The sequence below is a fragment of the Periophthalmus magnuspinnatus genome, chromosome 12, assembly GCF_009829125.3.
Source record: "Periophthalmus magnuspinnatus isolate fPerMag1 chromosome 12, fPerMag1.2.pri, whole genome shotgun sequence".
NCBI classification, from domain to species: Eukaryota; Metazoa; Chordata; class Actinopteri; order Gobiiformes; family Gobiidae; genus Periophthalmus; species Periophthalmus magnuspinnatus.
The window spans coordinates 17,410,883-17,431,689 of NC_047137.1; the positions used below are offsets into that span (position 1 = coordinate 17,410,883).

Genomic DNA, 20,807 nt, shown 5'->3' on the forward strand with positions numbered 1-20,807 from the left:
TTCTTGTTTTATTGTTTTTTTGTAATTGTTTTATTGCTTTTATTTACATATTTTTTATTTTAATTTCGCTATTTGATTCTAGTCTAAATGTCGATTTACTTAATTAGTTCTTTTTATTTATAATGTATTTGTGCGGCACTTTGGAAACCGCGTTTGTTTGTGAAATGTGCCGTATAAATTAAGTGGATTGGATTCCCACAGGGGGCGCTATTGAGGGCGGCTCACGCTACTTTTAGTCACGTCTGAATGTCCAGTTGCTGAAAAAAGTAGTGCAATCCAAATTTTCCACGATGCAACTTTGAAAAGTAGTGGGCGTCAGTGGTCAGTGGAGCGGACAGCATATCCCACAATGCACTGGGAGAGTCGTATAAACAGCAGCGGGACAGAGACGGGACTTTAACTGGACACAACACGACTGAATGAAGCAGATGAAGCTTTCGTTTATCTCACTGCTGGTCCTGATTATGAAAAAAAACACTTTAAATAAACCAGTGCTGCGTGGAGTTGCTAGCATTAGCCGCTAACTTTAGCTCGAGCTGCTAACAGAGCGAGAATTTACACCTATTTTTCAAAAAACTTCAAGCTCTCGTGTGCGTTTGACCCATTTTGGAGTCAATCATCAATCTATAACCAAAAGTATTTAGCTGTAGTTCCCTTTCTGATTTCCGTGATTGATGTTTTATCCCATAATGTGCAGTTAGCATGCTAGTTTTTGACGGCAAAGCTCCACTCCGGTCTCTAAAAGTTGTTCAAAGTGCTTATAAACTCATCGCTGTGAATAATGAGGATGTTCTGACTGCATAAAGTGAGTGAAATGACTTGTTTTTCACGTTTTTTTAAAGTAAAAATCACACAAAAACAGACACAAACACACGTTCTGGTCACATCCCTGAACAGTAGAAACTTTATGTACAACAGTGTGTTATGACAGTGCTTCAACTCCATGGTCAAACATCCACAAAACGTCTCATCTTCATCATCTCGACGATACTCAAAACTACGCGAGTGAGTCCGGTTACAGTAACACAAAACTCTCCCTGATAAACGAGCTTCTTCTGTTAAAACAAACGGCAAAAAATCTATTCCGTTTTAATGTGATTGTATTAAACGTGAGTGAGGAGACTGTGGGGAGGGAGGAGCAGAGACTGGCCACCGTAAAGTCCGCTGTAAATGAGGCCGGGGCGGGTAAAGGTGCACTACGGAACTTTTCTTGCGTTGAGTTAGGGCGATATGTCAAAAACAATCGTAATAATTTCATTTAAATTCATGTAAAAGTTGCGTTTAAGAGGTAAATATCCGCCAACCCTGTTCTTCCTCTGATGCTTCATTGTGATTGGCTCATCCAGCTGTCACTCACTCCGACATCGACCAATAGGAGGCGTGGGCGGGGCTAAGTGTGTCTGAGCATAAAGCCGCGTTCAGGAGAAATTTTGTGAATCAGGAAGTGGCTGTTTAATCCTAACGGCGTCACGGGAATGAGACCCCAGCCCTGACCTCGTCTCCATGGAGATGCTCTGTCTGGAATCTTCCGCAGTATGGCTTTAAACGTATCTATCACCGTGGAGACGTGCAGAAGAGTTACATCGTGCATCTTTGACGAAACAATCGTTAGATCACAGACAAGTCATTTTATAATACAGGCCTCGGTATCGCGATATTGGCTGACAGAGAATCGATATTTTGCAACAAACTAAATAAATCTTGATAGAAACCTCTGACAGAAATGAAATTATTTTAAATCCTAAATTAGCCTTGGTTTTTATTTTAGTTTCAGCTGAGTTTTTGACAGTGAAAATAAACCAGGACTGAACCAGGACTAAGACGGGACCAAGCCAGGACCGAACAAGGACCAAACAAGGACCGAGCTGGAACTGAGCCGGGACTGAACCAGGACTCAACTGGGACCGAGCCGGGACTGAACCAGGTCTAAGACGGGTTTAAGTCAGGCACCGAGCCAGGACCAAGCTGGGACTGAACAAGAACCGAGCCGGGACTGAACCAGGTCTAACAAAGGTTTAAGTCAGGGACTGAGCCGGGACTGAGCTGGGACTGAGCCGGGACTGAGCCGGGACTGAGCCGGGACTGAGCCGGGACTGAGCCGGGACTGAGCCGGGACTGAGCCGGGACTGAGCCGGGACTGAGCCGGGACTGAGCCGGGACTGAGCCGGGACTGAGCCGGGACTCAGCCGGGACTCAGCCGGGACTCAGCCGGGACTCAGCCGGGACTCAGCCGGGATTAAATCAGGTATTGAGCCGGGACCGAGCTGGGACTGAGCCAGGATTCAACCAGGACTCAACTGGGACTCAGCCAGGCACCGTTCCAGTACTAAACCACGTCTGAACCAGAGACTAAACCAGGACTAAACCAGGACTAAACCAGGACTAAACCAGGACTAAACCAGGACTAAACCAGGGTAATATTTTATGCCTGTGCACATATTAAAACATCGCTAATCTCAATATCGCAGACCTTCTCCGCTGCGCCGCTCTTTTCTAACCCCGCCCCATCGCCGTCTCTCCTCTCCGTACTCACATATTGCACTATGATAATACTGCAATACTACTACAAGTATAAAACACGTAATCCCTGCACTTTGACCTTTACTCCTCCGACACGACGCTAAAACGAGCTAACACCAGTCGACCGCTCCCGCACAGTCCGACAGAAACACGACACGGTCACGTTCTTATTGCATTCCTACGTGTGTGAGGCTACAACGCAAAATGGCACAACACAATAAATAAAAAAAACAACAACACAACATTTTAGTTTCTGTACAACGAAGTGGCTGCTGCTGCTGCTGCTTTTCCCCCCGCGACTCCTGGACCCTGAGTACAGTCCGCCGATCGTCCGCACCGCCGCCGCAGTCCCAAATCTTCAAAGTTCTTCGAGTTAAAACGTAAAAACGAGTGATTAAAAGTCTGTAAACTTCCAAAGATATTAGTGTGCTTCTTAGTGGACAAAATGAGTGATTGTGGCGCGTGGTTTAATATCGAAAAGTTCTCAAAAATGGCGACCGGTCAGTTCACATCCATCGCTACAAAAAAAAGTTATTATGTTTGTTTTATTTTATTTTTTTCCTCGCTTCGCCGTTGAAGTCTTTACTCTGCCTCGCGTTCCCCGAGACATGTGTTTTTAAAAAAAGTGCTCCGGAAAAAAAGGGGAAAGGGTTCGGGGGGGAAAGTCCTTCTCCCAGGCGTAAAAAGGTGGCGCTATGAGGACAAGATGGCCGCCAGCAGGAAGAGGGCGGAGCTTATGATGAGCGAGCGGGCGGAGACTCGGTGGGCGGAGTTGAAGTCATGGCGGGACGGTTCGGGCGGCTCGTGACTGGTGCCGTCTGGAAGGAGAAACGAGGAGGTGCACGTCAAGATCGGAACAAAGTTATGCCAAAAAATAAATAATTTAAAAAAAAAAAAAAAAAATTCTAATTTAGGGAAGTGGTTTATATTTTTGGTGGAAATTATAAAAATTATCCTTTGTGTGAAATAAAATAAATACGTTTTATTTTATTTTATCATAATTAGCAAATTGCAGTGATTTATTTTAGCCGTTTGTGTTTGGTTCTTCTCTCCGTTTGTCAAACTGAATCGTGATAAATCAAATAAAAAAATTAAAATAAAATAAACATGTTGTGTGTGACGACAGAGAGCGCCTCACCTCGGGGCTCCAGGTAGTTGCTCTGGTCGCTCTCCACCTCCTGCACTGACCCCGAGCTGCGCACACAGTTGTCTGAAACAGAACAGAGTCTGAGTGTCACAAGTGAAATATGAAGATTCAGTTTAACGACGCGGCTCTAAAGTGTGTGTGTGTGTGTGTGTGTGTGTGTAAATGAACTCTTAAATAAATGTGTGTAAATGTATAAATAGTTTGAGTTATTGTTCATTTAATCTTTTAGCACATTGTGGGTTTATTTTATTATTTCACTTTAGTTTTATGAAATCACTGACTCTGTTTTTAGACACAAGAAAAACTGTCACTATGACCTGTGTGTGTGTGTGTGTGTTAGTGATACGTGTGTGTGTGTTATGGTTACCCGTGTGTATGTGCGTGTGTTTTACTATGACCTGTGTGTGCGCATCTGTGTGTGTTAGTGGTCCCTGCGAGCTTGTGTGTGTTACTTGTGTGTGTGCGCGCTAATGTTTCCTGCATATGTGTGTGTGTTAACGTTGCCCGTGTGTGTGTGTGTTGACGTTACCTGCATACATGTGTGTTGGTGTTTCCTGTCTGTGTGTGTGCGTGTTGTTGTTATCCGTGTGTGTGTTTTACCAGTGTGTGTTGGTGTTACCTGTGCGTGTATGTGTTACCTGCGTGTGTGTGTTGGTGCTACCCGTGTGTGTGTGTATGTGTGCGTGTTGGTGTTACTTGTGTGTGTGCGTGCGTGTATGTGTGTGTGTTAGTGTTACCCGTGCGTTTGTGTGTTGGTGTTACCCGTGTGTGTTGTTGTTGTTACCTGCGTGTGTCTGTGTGTTGGTGTTACCTGTGTGTGTGCATGCATGTATGTGTTAGTGTTACCCGTGTGTGTGTTGTTGTTACCTGTGTGTGTATGTGTGTTGTCGTTACCTGTGTGTGTGGGGGTGTGTGTGCGCGTGTATGTGTCTATATTAGTGTTACCCGTGTGTGTGTGTCGTTACCTGTGTGTGTGTGTTGTTGTGTATGTGTGTGTGTGTGTTGTCGTTACCTGCGTGTCTCACAAACACTTTGAGGCGTAGGCAGCTGCGTCTCCGTGTCTCGTCGGTCATTGGAGCTGTGGACACAAACAGGACGATCAGACTCGTCTCTTCACTCTCACCACCAGAGGGCAGCACATGTGAGGCCCCTGTGATTTAAAGTCTCATAAAGTCCCTGAGTGACCAGAGCCTAAACTGGACCTTTAGCACTGAGACTCAGACTTCAGGTCGTGCTCCAGGTCGTGCTCTCTGCCTCTGTGAGGATCAGCCCGTCTCCATGGAAACAGGTCACATGTTCTAACACACGCTTCACACACGAGTCATGAGCAGCAACGAGTGTGAGCCACATGGACTAAACCAGGACTAAACCGGGACTAAACCAGGACTAAACCAGGGGCAAAACCAGGACTAAACCAGGGACTAAACCGGGACTAAACTAGGACTACACTGGGAATAAACCGAGACTAATTGAGGACTAAACGGGGTCTAAATGAAGACTAAAGCGGGACTTAAGTGAGGACTAAACGAGGACTAAACCAGGAGAAGACCAGGACTAAATCAGGACTAAATCAGGACTAAACCAGGAGAAGACCAGGACCAAATCAGGACTAAATCAGGACTAAACCAGGAGTAGACCAGGACTAAACTAGGAGTAGACCAGGACTAAATGAGGACTAAGTGAGGACTAAACTACACAGGGACTAAAGAAGCTACAGATTCCACCAGTGATGAATCAGAAAAATCCCAAATCCCCTGTGCTGGGTCCCGACGGCAGATATGACGTGTTGGGTCTGATGAGGAGCGTCTTTGTCTGCAGACGCTCTCACCGTCTCAGACCCAGATCGATCTAGATCCCTGAGATTAAGACGGTCTCTCCGGGCTCAGCAGAAACAACAGTGAGCCGCTCCGTCATGTGTGCGACCTTTGACCTTTGACCTGGCTCTCCGCAGACCCGGCGCTGTCAGAGTCGTTCCGTGAGTTTAACAGAAAATCACAAATCACTTCTTATTCGTTCTAGCGACTTGTTCTGAAAAAGGAGTGAAACCAGACTAGAAAAGGACGAAAACCAGACTGAAAGTGGACTAAAACTGGACTAGAAAAGGACGAAAAAAGGACTGAAACTGGAGTAAAAAGGGAGTAAAAAGGGACTAAAGCTGGACTAAAACTGGATGATTCCACGTACAAAACTGGACTAAAAAAGGACTAAAACTGGACTAAAAAAGGACTAAAACTGGACTAAAAAAGGACTAAAACTGGACTAAAGGACTAAAACTGGACTAAAAAAGGACTAAAACTGGACTAAAAAGGACTAAAACTGGACTAAAAAAGGACTAAAACTGGACTAAAAAAGGACTAAAACTGGACTAAAGGACTAAAACTGGACTAAAAAAGGACTAAAACTGGACTAAAAAGGACTAAAACTGGACTAAAGGACTAAAACTGGACTAAAAAAGGACTAAAACTGGACTAAAAAAGGTCTAAAACTGGACTAAAAAAGGTCTAAAACTGGACTAAAAAAGGACTAAAACTGGACTAAAGGACTAAAAAAGGACTGAAACTGGACTAAAAAAGGAATAAAAAAGGAATAAAATGGGACTAAAAAAAATACTAAAACCGGACTAAAAAAAGGAATTAAAAAAGTTTAAAACAGGACTATGCCAGGACTAAAACCCAGACTAAAACTGGACTAAAAAAAGGACTAAAAATGTTTAAAACAGGACTATGCCAGGACTAAAACCAAACTATAATAGACTGAACCAGGGTCAGACCAGGACTAAAACTATGAACTATGTCAGATGCCCTCCCTGTGTCTCCGTGGGGCTTATTCTGCATAAAAAACGTCTCACCCTGTAGTTTAGATCTGTACCAATGGAGGAAAATAAGAACCAACGTAACAATAAACATGGAACGAATGAACGAATGTTTTTATTTTCATGAATCTGTTCTTTACATAAGTACTTTTCACAGTGGATACTTTTTACTTTTTCTACTACATTTGAGAACAGTATCTGTACTTTCTACTGCACTAGATTTTTAAACTGGCCTGAAAAGTTTAAGTATTTTTTTATTATTGTGCGAGACCTTCTGAAAAGTCTGAGCATTTGAGCAAAAAAAACAAAAAAACAAATAAAAACAGCTGGAAAAAACGATCGATTCAGTCGTTTCTGTTAAAAATTCAGCTCAAATCTGTGTCAAAATCACCACATTTGAAGCTTTAAAGACTCAAAATCTGCACGAAATACTTGGATTACTTCCATTTTTTCATGTGATACTTTTACTTTATTATTATTTTTTTGCTGCAGTGTTTGTACTTTTACTTCAGCGACAAAACGTGCAAAGAAAATGTGTTTTTAAAAGTGTTTTTTTCGACATATTTGACTCGATCTGACCTGTGCCAGACGCCGCAGCCGAGTGATCGAAGAATCTAAGAAAACGTTGTGTCTGAGAGGTTTGGACGGACGTTTTTGGAGTCCGTGTTTTTAGTTGTAGCTTAGCGTGTCGGCAGTAGCCTCGCGCGTGGTCTACGTGTAATTTAATTTGTCACGATGAGCCTCATATTCGCAGGAAACGACACCGGACTGGAGCTTCAGCTGTGAGAGTCTGTGCAGCTGAGAAAACACTCGACCCGACGTCAGACGCTCACGATCGGATTTTTACTTCAGAAAACTTGGAATTAACAAACAAGTTTAAGCAAAAATATTTCCAGAGCCTCCAGTCAAACAAAAAAACAAACAAACCATCAAACTGCATTTTTTGTTTATGACTTTCACTTAAAGCTGCACTACGTCGTTTTCAGATGGAAGCCCCGAGTCGCTCTGATCTCCACGGAGATTCGGTCGTTTGGTTTGGTTTTCAGACAATTTATCTCCAAAAAAATGACGAGCAGATGATAAGATAAAATATGTAAGATTAGGAACGTTCCAGAGAAAAAACTAAAATATCTATGAGACCAGCAGGTGGCGCTCTCAATTAAAAAAAGTAATAAAAAAAATAAAATGTAAATAATAATAATAAAAATAGAATAATAAAATAATAATAATAAAAAAATAAATTACAAATAAAATAATAATAATAATGATAATAAAAAATAATAATGGTAATAAAATAAAATAATGATGATAATAAAAATAGAATAATAAAATAATAATAATAAAATACAAATAAAATAATAATAATAATGATAGCAAAAAATAATAATGGTAATAAAAATAAAATAATAATGATAATAAAAATAGAATAATAAAATCATAATAATAAAATACAAATAAAATAATAATAATAATGATAATAAAAATAATAACGGTAATAAAAATAAAATAATAATAATGATGATAATAAAAAATACAAATAAAATAATAATAATAAAATACAAATAAAATAATAATAATATAATACAAAATAATAACGGTAATAATAAAAACAGAATAATAAAAAAATAATGATAATAAAAAATAATAATGGTAATAAAAATAAAATAAAAATACAATAATAATGATGATAATAAAAAAATAATAATTGTAATAATAAAAAAAAGAATAAAATAATAATGATGATGATAAAATGTGCTGTTAAAATGTAAGTATAGACTAAATCGACTTTTTGCAGCGTTTTGTCCAAAAACAATGCAATTTCAAGTACTATATGACATCACGCAAGACTCACGGTTGTGGGAAGAGCTGAGGCATTTAGTCCGACTTTAATAAAAGCTCAAAAATGACTCAACTTTCTTAAGATGCACTAACAATCTTAAAATCTTTCAGTCTAAGCCAGGATCTTAACACAGAACTAAACAAACTGAGTCTGAACCGAGTGTGAACCGGGTCTAAATCTGGTCTAAACCCGAGACTAAAAACCTGAAAACACCGAGTTAATTGTGTCTCGATGCATAAAGCAGCGTCTCATCCGATCTCCTGATTCCCCGGAGCCGCCGGAGTCGTGAATTCTGCGTATTGTGAGTTCTCCCTGAGGAGCTTCTCTCTGCTGCTGGAGTCGTTTGGCGAAGAGGAGAATCGCAGGAGAACAAGGCTCTGACAGACGACGGAGAGCAGGGTTTGGCCTCGAGCGGCCGGACTCGGGCCAGATGTCGGAGAGACACAGAAAAATCCCCCGTTTATTTTCCCACAGAGTTTGAGAGTTTGAACGTGCCATAAAAATCTGCTTCAGGGAAACTAGGGAGAACAGTTTTGAGCTTTATAAACTGCAAAGTATCATAAAAGTCTGAGAAATTATTTTAAGTTTTTGGACTAAAAAGAAAGTAAACAAAAATATATATATAACAAAAAAAATATACATGAAAAAATAAAACAAATATAAATACATAAATATAATAATAAATATCAATAATAAAAATAAAAAAAAATAATTAATATCAATAATAAAAATAAAAATAATAATAAAAAAAAATAAAATAAATAATAATAAAAATAATAATAATAATAAAAGAAAAAATAATAATAATAGAATTGCATTGTGGGTATTAGCACATAGCTGGTTCGCCTAAAAATCCACACTACAGTTTCATTCATTCATTTTCCCAGAGTTTATTGCTTTGCCTGCGATGTTCCATAGTACGGCATTAAGTCTCTCCATTAAGACAAGCACAAGACCCCGCCAGGCCAAGTTACAGGTCACATCTGTGGAGAGGTGACCTGTTCAGGGTAGAAATGCTTCTTGTAAAGTGTTTTTGAACAATAAAAAGTCTTAATTTAATGAAAGCCACATGGAAGTTTTATGAAACACAGTGGAACATCAGAATCTCCATGGAGACGGCAGGTGGCAGCATAAAGAACAGTAAAGATCTGTGTAATGTGTAGAACTGATCAGCGTAAAGGGGCCGTCCAGGACTAAGCCAGGACTAAAAGCAGAATATAATGGACTAAATCAGGTCTAAGCCAGGTCTAAACCAGGACTCGAACAAGTCTAGCACAGGACTAAAACCAGACTAAAAAAGGACTAAAACCGGACTAAAAAATGACTAAAAATAAAGACTAAAACAGGCTAAAACAGGACTATGCCAGGACTAAAACCAGACTATAATAGATTGAATCAGGGTCAGACCAGGACTAAAACGAAAAACGACCAAAATGAAAAAAAAAAAAAAAAAACGGACTAAAACAGGTCTAACGCAGGACTAAAACTATGAAAAAACCCGGTCTAAACCAGGACCTGAACAGGTCCCACACAGGACTAAAAACAGGACTGGACTCAGACTAAAATCAGGGCTTTTCTCAGAACTAAACCAGGACTGGCCGAGGTCTAAACCCAAACAAAAGTGGGATTAGACCCGGACCTGACGTAATATCAACATTAGTGTGAGTAACGGCGGTTTGGCAGGAGCCAGTTTTGGAGACGGAGACGGACTGATAAACACGAGGCAGGTCCAGAGGAGACCGGACTCAGACCGGACTCAGACCAGACTCAGACCAGACTCAGACCAGACTCAGACCCAGACTCAGACCCAGACTCAGACCCAGACTCAGACTGGACTCGGACTCAGGACCGGACTCAGGACCGGACTCAGGACCGGACTCAGGACCGGACTCAGGACCGGACTCAGGACCGGACTCAGGACCGGACTCAGGACCGGACTCAGACCAGACTCGACTCAGGACCGGACTCAGACCAGACTCGACTCGGACCAGACTCAGACCAGACTCAGACTCGAGCCGTTTGGTCGACACCAGATCATCCACCACATTTTAGTTTGAAGGAAATTCTGCCGTCGTCTTTTAGTCTCTGGTGTTGCCAGATGGAGCTGCTGTTTTCAGCCAAATGGGCTTTGAAAACCCCCAGAGCGACGGAAACACAACTGAAACAACCAAAACACAACTAAAACACAACTAAAACACAACCAAAACACAACTAAAACACAACTAAAACACAACCAAAACACAACTAAAACACAACTGAAACAACCAAAACACAACTAAAACACAACTGAAACAACCAAAACACAACCAAAACAACCAAAACACAACTAAAACAACCGAAAGAACTAAAACACAACCAAAACAAGCGAAACACAACCAAAACACAATGAACCAACCAAACCAATCAACCAAAACTAATTTAATATTTGAATAGAACAAATCTCAGCAATGGTCAAAATAACAGATTGTGTGTGTGTGTTTGAGGAGACGTGTGTGTGTGTATAGACGTGTGTGTACACACGTCTATACACACACAAACACACACACACACACACGTCCATGTTCTTCGATGTCGGGGGATCGAGAGTCGTCTGATCTCAAACAGCCTCATGTTTCCACGTTTGTCCTGGACTGAACCTGGGACTGAATCGTGGTTTTAAATGTTCAGAGTCATGAGTCAGAGTTTGGACGAAACTGTTTAAATCAGACTCAAAGTTTGAATTATTTATTTATTTATTTATTTATTTATTTGAGGACAGAGTCGTCACAGCTGTGAAATGTGAGAGAAATCAGGAAAAACAACATTAAAGTTATAAAACTGAACCCGGCGCCACAATAATGTTTAACTCTGATGATACACACCCCTGAACACTCAACACCCCTGAACACTCCTGAACACTCCTGAACACTCCTGAACACTCTTGAACACCACAATCTCATCAACAATTTAGGAGAAAAATAAAATGTTCTCTGCAAAAAAATGAAAAACATGATGTCACCAACAAAAAAATGTCTGGAATGAGATAAAATGAACCGTTTAAAAAATATTTGACCTCCCAGAAAATCAACGTGGAGCCGATTCTCCTACAAAACACAGACGTGTGTGTGTGTGTGTGTGTGTGTGTGTGTGTGTGTGTGTGTGGGGGGGGGGGGGGGGGGGGGGGTAGTAGTACTCACAGATGTAGTAGTACTCTCTGCCTGAGTGTATGTGCATGTGTGTATGTATAGATGTTTATGTATAGATGTTTATGTAGTACTCACAGATGTAGTGTATATGTTTGTAGTAGAGTATATGTTTGCAGTACTTACAGATATAGTAGTGTATATGTTTACAGTACTTACAGATATAGTAGTGTACATGTTTGTAGTACTTACAGATGTAGTAGTGTATATGTTTGTAGTACTTACAGATGTAGTAGTGTATATGTTTGCAGTACTTACAGATATAGTAGTGTATATGTTTGCAGTACTTACAGATATAGTAGTGTATATGTTTGCAGTACTTACAGATATAGTAGTGTATATGTTTGCAGTACTTACAGATATAGTAGTGTATATGTTTGCAGTACTTACAGATATAGTAGTGTATATGTTTGTAGTACTTACAGATATAGTAGTACTCTCTGCCCGGGCGGAACTCAAAGCCCAGGGAGAAGGGGGTGAAGAGCTGGAACTTCTCAGAGAACTTGAGGGGCCCGTTGGGGGACAGGGGCCGGTTACACTCCCAGCGCTTGAACCCTTTCCCCGTGTGGTCGCAGGACGTGTACCCGTCGTAGTTGACCATGTACAGGATGTAGCGCTCCGCCCGCTCGTTGGCCATGGGGCTCAGGTAGTGCGGGCAGAAGATGTCCATGTAGTCGTTTATGCACACGTCCACGTGATAGTCCCCGCGATAGAACCTGCAACCACACGGACAGAGGGCGGAGCTTAACGCGAGCGGGGGATTGTGGAATATCGACGTTAAAAATGAAACTGACAAAACAAAGAGGAAAAACTGAAGGAAATATAAACACGGATTACATCAGCAGCAGCGACAACCGGACTCAGAGCACAGATATATGTATTAGCCTCGTTTCCGTAGAGCCGATATGGCGTAAATCGCTCCGTGCCGCCCTCTTTTAGGCGTCCAAAGCGAGGTACGATCTTCCAAAGGGTCTGGAACTCTCGAGACCTGGGATGGGCTCACGGGGGCGGGGCTAGTCGTGTCTTTCTTTTATTCTTTATTTGTCAGGGACCGTGCACAAAGTCATTAGTCTCACAAAAGAAAAGGTGATTTGTAGCAGATTTAGCCCCGGTCCCTCAGCTGAACACACTGAAAACTTTTATCACAATGACATCATAAAAACATCATCAGTGTAAAACGAGCAGGAAAGTACGATAAATGTCCCCATGTCCAGTAAAACAGAGGAGGAGAGAGACAGAGGAGGAGAGGAGAGGAGGAGAGAGACAGGAGGAGAGGAGAGGAGAGAGACAGAGGAGGAGAGACAGAGGAGGAGAGGAGAGGAGAGAGACAGAGGAGGAGAGGAGAGAGACAGAGGAGGAGAGAGACAGAGGAGGAGAGACAGAGGAGGAGAGGAGAGGAGAGAGACAGAGGAGGAGAGGAGAGAGACAGAGGAGGAGAGAGACAGAGGAGGAGAGACAGAGGAGGAGAGACAGAGGAGGAGAGAGACAGAGGAGGAGAGAGACAGAGGACGAGAGACACAGAGGAGGAGAGACACAGGAAAATACGATAAAATGTCCCCATGTCCAGTACAGTAAAACACTGGAGTAGGACAAAGATTCACCGTGTAACTTTTCTTGTGGAGGAGAGAGACAGAGGAGGAGAGACAGAGGAGGAGAGACAGAGGAGGAGAGGAGAGGAGGAGAGGAGGAGAGAGACAGGTGGAGAGGAGAGGAGGAGAGGAGAGAGACAGAGGAGGAGAAGAGGAGAGAGACAGGAGGAGAGGGAGAGGAGGAGAGAGACAGGAGGAGAGAGACAGGAGGAGAGGGAGAGGAGGAGAGAGACAGAGGAGGAGACGGGAGGAGAGGAGGAGGAGAGAGACAGAGGAGGAGAGGAGAGGAGAGGAGAGGAGGAGAGACAGAGGAGGAGAGAGACAGAGGAGGAGAGACAGAGGAGGACAGAGACAGGAAAATACAATAAAACGTCCCCATGTCCAGTTCAGTAAAACACTGGAGTTGGACAAAGCTTCACTGTGTAACTTTTCTTCTGTTCTTTATGGAAATGCCACTGCTTTATCTGAAATGTTCCACACTGCACAAATACACGTGTCCATCTCCACGGAAACAAGCAGACGCCGCTGGGTCGAGTTACACGTCAGATCTGTGTAGAGGCAAACCTGCTCACAATAAGAACACACGTTTTTACACATGTATGAACTGAACGAAGGCAAAATGGACACGTTTAATGCCATATGGTGGAACATTTCAGGCAAACCACTAAAAGCTCCACGGAAACAAGCAAGTGGTGGAAATGTTACATAGTGCAGCTTTAGCATCTGCGGCAAAAATGTCCTGACCACTGCGCAAAACTTTTACTCAAGAGTAACGTTACTTCAAAATAACAGTCCTCAAAAGTATTTGGGTAAAGTACTACTCCAAACACTGGGGAGGCCATTATGTTTGTTTTGACTAGTAACAGGGACTTTTGAGTGTGGAGCTGCTCCTCCCGTCCAGGGACGTCCCGACACAAAGAGGAAATCCACTTTAGAGTCGCACCAGCGCCAGGCCGCGCCTCCTCTGAGGAGGTGATTGACAGCTCAGCGGGGGGAGGAAGTGCCTCAGGGATCAGGAAGTCAGAGAGTGAGAGTGTGACCCCAGACAGAATATGAACAGAGGAGGAGGGGAGGAGAGACAGAGGAGGAGAGAGACAGAGGAGGAGAGACAGAGGAGGAGAGGAGAGGAGGAGGGAGACGGAGGAGAGAGTCAGAGGAGCAGACAGAGGACCCTGGGTGTTGAGGGCTCCAGTTTCACGTTTAACCCTGATGATGGAGGGCGAGGAGGAGGCGCGAGGAGGAGGTGCGAGGAGGAGGCGTCCTTAATTCTCGCTCGAATCTCGTTTCGATACTAGGTTCAGTATCGATTAGTATCTGATTCTTTGACACTATTTGTCTCACTTGACTTGATACTGATCAGAGTGTGTTTCTTTGTGTTACTCCAGATGCCCTGCAGATGTGTCCAGCTGGAGTCCGACCTGCCTCTGGACATGTGATCTGCTCCTCCTCGTCACGCTGCTCCTCCTCACGCTGCTCCTCCTCCTCACTCTGCTCCTCTGAGTTTACGGCTCTTTTGGGGGGTTCAAGAATCTACAGTACATCAATATAAAGTCCTTAAGCCGATGTCGACACACACACACAACACACACAACACACACACACAACACACACCACACACACAACACACAACACACACACAACGCGATGGTCCTCACGAGCACCCGCCGCCACGACCAAAGACGTCTGAGCGAACACCACGCTGTAGGCTCCATGAGGTTAGCTAAGGAGAGATTTAAAGATGCTACTGGTGTTTTTGGTTATATGAAAGAGTACCCCTGGGTGCTTATGGACAGAGTACCCCTGGGTGCTTATGGACAGAGTACCCCTTGGTTTCGTGTGAACAGAGTACATTTTGATTCTGTGCGGACAGAGTACCCTTCCGTTGCATACAGAGAGAGTACCCTTTAGTTGTGCGTGGACAGAGTACCTTTTGGTTGTGTGTCAGCAGAGTACCCTATGGTTCCCTGTGGACAGAGTACCCTGTGGTTCCCTGTGGACAGAGTACCCCGTGGTTCCCTGTGGACAGAGTACCCCGTGGTTCCCTGTGGACAGAGTACCCTTTGCGTGTGGGCAGAGCGTGGGAAAGCGGGCGCTCCTCAGAGTGACCCCGTGTGCCCCGTGCTGCAGAGCGTCGGGTTTCAGAGGCTCTCGTGCAGCGTCCAGAGCTGGATTTAGCCTCAGGCCCAAACTGATCCAAACAGCACATGTCAATCTGTCCTCAACGACATCTGGACACCACAGGGGTACTCCACACTCGATACCCGATACTCGATACTCGATACCGATACCACAATGAAAATAAAAACACTCTTTCTTTAGACAATAAACTGTGATTTTTGATACTTTTGACCATCTACATGTGACAAAATAAACACAATAAACCACATTTACAGTTTAACAAAGTGTCTTGCTCATGGACACAGTCCGCCAAGGCTTGAACCAACAACCGTCTCGTTACAGGGCGACTGCTAAACCGACTGCATCGCTGCCGTGTGCAAATGTGACTTGAAAACTCAGAATACGAGTCAAAGAGAAACATTTAAGAAACTAAATATTTAAATAAAAATAAAATAAACTCCATTAAACGTTATAAAAGAGTCAGGTCCTCGTCTGTGGGTCAGACTCCTCCTGAGCCTCCTCCTGAGCCTCCTCCAGAGCCTCCTCCTGAGCCTCCTCCAGAGCCTCCTCCAGAGTCTCCTCCAGAGTCTCCTCCAGAGTCTCCTCCAGAGTCTCCTCCAGAGCTTCTTCCTGCCTCCTCCAATCCTCAAAACCTCCTTCTGCCTCCTTCAGCCTCCTCCTGCTTCCCCCTGCCTAACCTGCCACTCCAGCCTCCGATGTCACCTCCTGCCTCCCCTCGTCTCCCCCAGCCTCTCCCTGCCTCTCCAGAGCCTCCTCCAGAGCCTCCTCCTGCCTCCTCCTGCCCCCTCCTGCCTCCTCCTGCCCCCTCCTGCCTCCTCCTGCCCCTCGTTCTGTCACATGGTGGAGTCAGGTCACTTTTCTGACCCTCACATTAAGTTTCATTCTACTGCAGTGTAAAAAAACAAACAAAATAAAAAAGATTAAAAAACGTTTTACATTTGTCGCACAGATCGAACTTTGTCTGTCCCGATACCGATTTCAATACGATAATACAACAGCCGATATAAACACGTCCCAGCATTTATTTCCTTTCCCTCAAGTCACAACAACTTCATATAAAAGTAAATCGTTTCATTGCGTCAAAAGTCGAGCCGCGACGTCGCACGATGATTCACTACAGTGTGTGTCTTTGAAGTAACTGATATCTGAAAGGTATTTAGAGTACTTCCCAACCCCGCCTGTCCCCTCTGCCCCCGTCCCGTGTCCATAGATGGGGCCAAAGTCCACGGTGGGACCCCCCTCTCCCCCTTAACCACAACACGCCGCAGCTGTGAAGGGCCCACAATGAACCATTAGCAAATAAATGCAGCGTAATCCCGAGGCCATTTGTCGGGGGATTAGTCGGAGCTGATTGGCTGTTGAAAGCTCTTATCAGTGAAAGAGCGGGACTGTGGGCTAATCCCCCCGCTCACAGAGAGGGGGCGACGCTGTTTGCTTTCTCTGACCCCGCGCCCCCTCCTCCTCCTCCTCCTCCTCCTCCTCCGCCCGAGTGAGGGTCAAACGCCGCAGCGGGACAGAGCCTGATACTCAGGTTTGAGGAGGAAACGAATTCGCTTCAAGTTTCAATCTGTGCACGAACACGAGGGGCGGAGTCAAAGGACGGAGCGCACGAGGGGCGGAGTCAAAGGACAGAGCGCACGAGGGGCGGGGTCAAAGGACGGAGCGCACGAGGGGCGGAGTCAAAGGACAGCAAGAAGGACAGACGGTATAACAACGCATCATCATTCTGAAGACTTGGATTGGGCCTGGTTTAGTCCTGGTTTAGTCCCGGTTTGGTCCCGGTTTAGTCCCGGTTTGGTCCCGGTTTGGTCCCAGTTTAGTCCTGATTTAGTCCCGATTTAGTCCCGGTTTAGTCCCGGTTTGGTCCTGGTTCAGTCCTGGTTCGGTCCTGGTTTAGTCCTGGCTTGGTCCTGGTTCAGTCCTGGTTTAGTCCTGGTTCAGTCCTGGTTTAGTCCTGGTTTAGTCCAGATTTGGTCCTGGTTTAGTCCCAGTTTAGACCCAGTTTAGTCCTGGTTTGGTCCTGGTTCAGTCCTGGTTTGGTCCTGGTTTGGTCCTGGTTCAGTCCTGGTTCGGTCCTGGTTTGGTCCTGGTTCAGTCCTGGTTCAGTCCTGGTTTAGTCCCGGTTCAGCCCTGGTTCAGTCCTGTTTTAGTCCTGGCTTAGTCCTGGTTCAGTCCTGGTTCAGTCCTGGACAGGTCATGTCCCTCACGTCCTCGATGCTGGAGCTGGACCGTCCCATGTGGGGAATGTCCCATCAGCACCTGAACACGTGGGCCGGGGCGCGGTGGGCCAGAGGGGCGGCCCACACTACATGAGCGTGCGGTTTGAGGGCCGTGTTGGAGCGGGCCGCGGGGGAAATCTCATCTGAAACACACAGGACATCTGGAGAACGCCACAGAACAGAGCGTGAGGTCGACCGACGCGACGCCACAGTCTGAAGCGTCGAAACGGCCCAGATTACACCATTTTCTGTCTCATCAAAAACATACGTGCAGTTGTGGGACGGAGTGACGTTTCCTCCCTGACCCGGTCCGTTTAGCGCAGCTGGAACACTTTTTATGACTCGAGGTCTGACTTTCACATGGGGACTTGAACCCGTGACCTCCCTGTCCACGGGCAGAGGACTTAACCACTAATGAGGAGCCTCAAACACTCGCACTTTTACACTCGTGGTGAAATGTCATGTACCTCATTTTTCCCCCGTGTGTTTGTGTCTGCATCTACACTGTAAACAGGAAGTGGGCGTTAGCAGCTAGTCGTTTATCGTTTAACGGCAAAACTTAGCTCTGGTCTGTGAGAGTCATGAAACGAGTTTATAAACTCATCATGGTGAGTCATTAGGATGTTCTGAATGTATAAGGTCAAAGAGGAAGAACTTTAGACGACTGCAAACTTTAAAATCAACTAGTTCCGTTTTTCTGTTTTAAGACAAATAAGGTAAATATCAGGTAAAAATCAGGTTTAAATATAATAAAAATCTGATAAAAAATCTGTAAAAAATCGAATAAAAAGCTGGTAAAAAAAAAATCTGGTAAAAAATTTTATGAAAATCTAATAAAAATCTGGAAAAAAAAACAGGTAAAAATCTGATAAAAATTGAACAAAAATCTAATAAAAATCTGGTAAATATTTAGTAAAAATTTAGTAAAAATCTGTAAAAAAAAAAAAAATAAATAAATAAATCTGTTAAAAATCTAATTAAAAGCTGGTAAAAATCTGGTAAATTTTTTAAAATGAAAATCTAATAAAAATTTCGGTCAAAAATCTGGTAATAATATAGTAAAAATCTAATAAAAATTTGGTAAAAATTTGGTAAAAATCAGAAAAAATCAGGTAAAAATCAGAAAAAAATCAGGTAAAAATCAGAAAAAAATCAGGTAAAAATCAGAAAAAAAATAAAAAATCTGGTAAAAATCTAATTAAAAATCTGGTAAAAATCAGACCATTGTACATTGTTAGGAAATGTATTTTTAAAAGAAAATATTCAAACTTTTTCAATTATCACAGAATTCTGAAGTGTCCACCCCCCCCACTCGTCCTCCACCCGTCCTCGCCCTCCGCCCCCCTCTCGTCCTCCACCCGTCCTTGCCCTCCGCCCCCTCTCCCTCGTTTAAACGCTGTCGGACTCATGAAACTGTGAGTAAACTCGGAGGGAGACGTGTTTAGAGACTGGGTGGTGGTCGGGTTTACAGGAGGTCAGTAAACGCAGCGTGAGACCTTCACGGCGATGGGACGGCGCTAAACTTGTGCACGTCCATCATTAGGACACTGACCAAACAGCCCGAGGAATGAGCCGTCTGTGACCTTTGACCCCTCTCAGGTTCGCTGGGACAAACTAGGCACAACCTGAAGGGGGGACGACAAGTTTGTCAACGACGTGCGAGCGATTCAGCGGTAAAATCTACAACACTTAAAGATCACTGCACCAGGACGTGAAAAACAGATTTAAAACAGTGGATAAAAGAGAGAATAAAACAGAGAGAATAAAACAGAGAGAATAAAACACTTTCTAATGAGACGCAGACACGACACAGAAGACTTATTTTGACCTTAACTGTTTATGTAACGTCTTTAATGAGGGAAAATTACTTATTATTAATTATTATATTGAGTACAGGCCCTTTAAGTCAATGCAAAATTCAAGGTTTTATTAAAAATTAAATTAACTTATTTGCAAAAGAACTCTCTATTATTATTAAGTTGTTATTATCTTTTTTTTTAAATTACTTTTACATTTTTTTTTTATTATTATTTATATGTATATTTTTCAGTGGGACATTAGCTTTTGTCTCCTCTTTTCTTCCTTTTTATTTTGTTTTTATTCGTTTTCCTGTGTGATTTAAGTCGCAGTAGTTTATCAAACCCACTTAAACGTGCGTTTACTTTTCATCAGCACAAATATTGTTTTTACAAAATGTTTAATTCGTAAAAGCAGAACTCGTCTGTTCCGCTCAGAGTCTTTCCTGATTCTGAGTCGAAGCAGATGTGAGTCGATCAAAGAGCCGCCGCTCCCGTCCAGATGTGGAGTGATCACATGACATGCCCCGCGGCCCCGCCCACCCCCGATCGCGACCTCTGACCCCGCCCCCCCGTGAGCGAGGCGATCGGTTTACTGCACCCGAGGGAGCCAGCACTCACCCGCCAAACGCCAACTGGACTGAATCAGCACACGCCCCACAACACGGAAGAGCGAGAGCCGAGAGCCGAGAGCCGAGAGCCGAGAGCCGAGAGCCGGAGCTCAAGTGGACTATGGAATACACACGAGCATGTACTGTAGTACTGCAGCACATGTACTACAGTACTCATCCAAAAAAGCTGTATTTAATTGGAAACAAACTATTTATTCAAACAGAATATGTAAATGACTGTGGCACTTAAATTAAACATTTATATTTAAGTTGTGTTTAAAGGAGCTGTATGTCGCCTGTGCAGGTTTAAAATCACAAATGAACACAGTGTCACTCTCAGACCAGGCCTCACGGGAAACAAACTCCAGACTCACTCTCTGAGCTGCAGAGGCTGCACTAGCACCGAGTCATGACTGTTCTGCAGGGGCTGGAGTTTAGAGAGAGACCAATGAGATCAGAGACATTTGAGGTTTAAAACAACTGGATTTCAGGCTTGGAACTGGCTCTACAGTAAAGTGTCATAAAGTGTTTCAGCTCGTATATGTTGCTCTACAGTAAAGCGGTGTTAAGTGTTGTAAAACGTCGTAAAGCGGTGTAAAGTGCTGTAAAGAGTTGTAAAGTTTCATAAGCTTGTATATGACGTGCTACAGTAAAGTGTTGTAAAGTGTCAAAGTGTTTCAGCTTGTGTATGTTATTCTACAGTAAAGCGTTGTAAATTGCTGTAAAGTGCAGTAAAGTGCTGTAAAGTGCTGTAAAGTTTCATAAAACATTGAAGCTTGTATATGACGTGCTACAGTACAGTGTTGTAAAGTGTCAAAATGTTTCAGTTTGTGTATGTTATTCTACAGTAAAGCGTTGTAAAGTGCTGTAAAGCCTTGTAAATTGCTGTAAAGCGTTGTAAAGTGTTGTAAAGTGTCAAAGTGTTTCAGCTTGTGTATGTTATTCTACAGTA

General features: G+C 43.5%; 1 protein-coding gene across 1 annotated transcript in view; it reads right to left on the reverse strand.

The window, feature by feature from the left end:
* Positions 1-877: 877 nt before the first annotated feature.
* The window catches only part of LOC117379630 (ephrin-A5-like), a 73,869-nt gene continuing 53,939 nt past the window's right edge, over positions 878-20,807 (reverse strand). Inside the window, exons 2-5 of the mRNA XM_033976337.2 lie at positions 11,925-12,217; positions 4,680-4,745; positions 3,659-3,730; positions 878-3,338 (exon numbers count right to left, since the gene is read on the reverse strand). Coding sequence (XP_033832228.1) covers positions 3,214-3,338; positions 3,659-3,730; positions 4,680-4,745; positions 11,925-12,217 — 556 coding nt within the window. The 3' untranslated portion in view covers positions 878-3,213. The remainder of the gene's footprint in view (positions 3,339-3,658; positions 3,731-4,679; positions 4,746-11,924; positions 12,218-20,807) is intronic.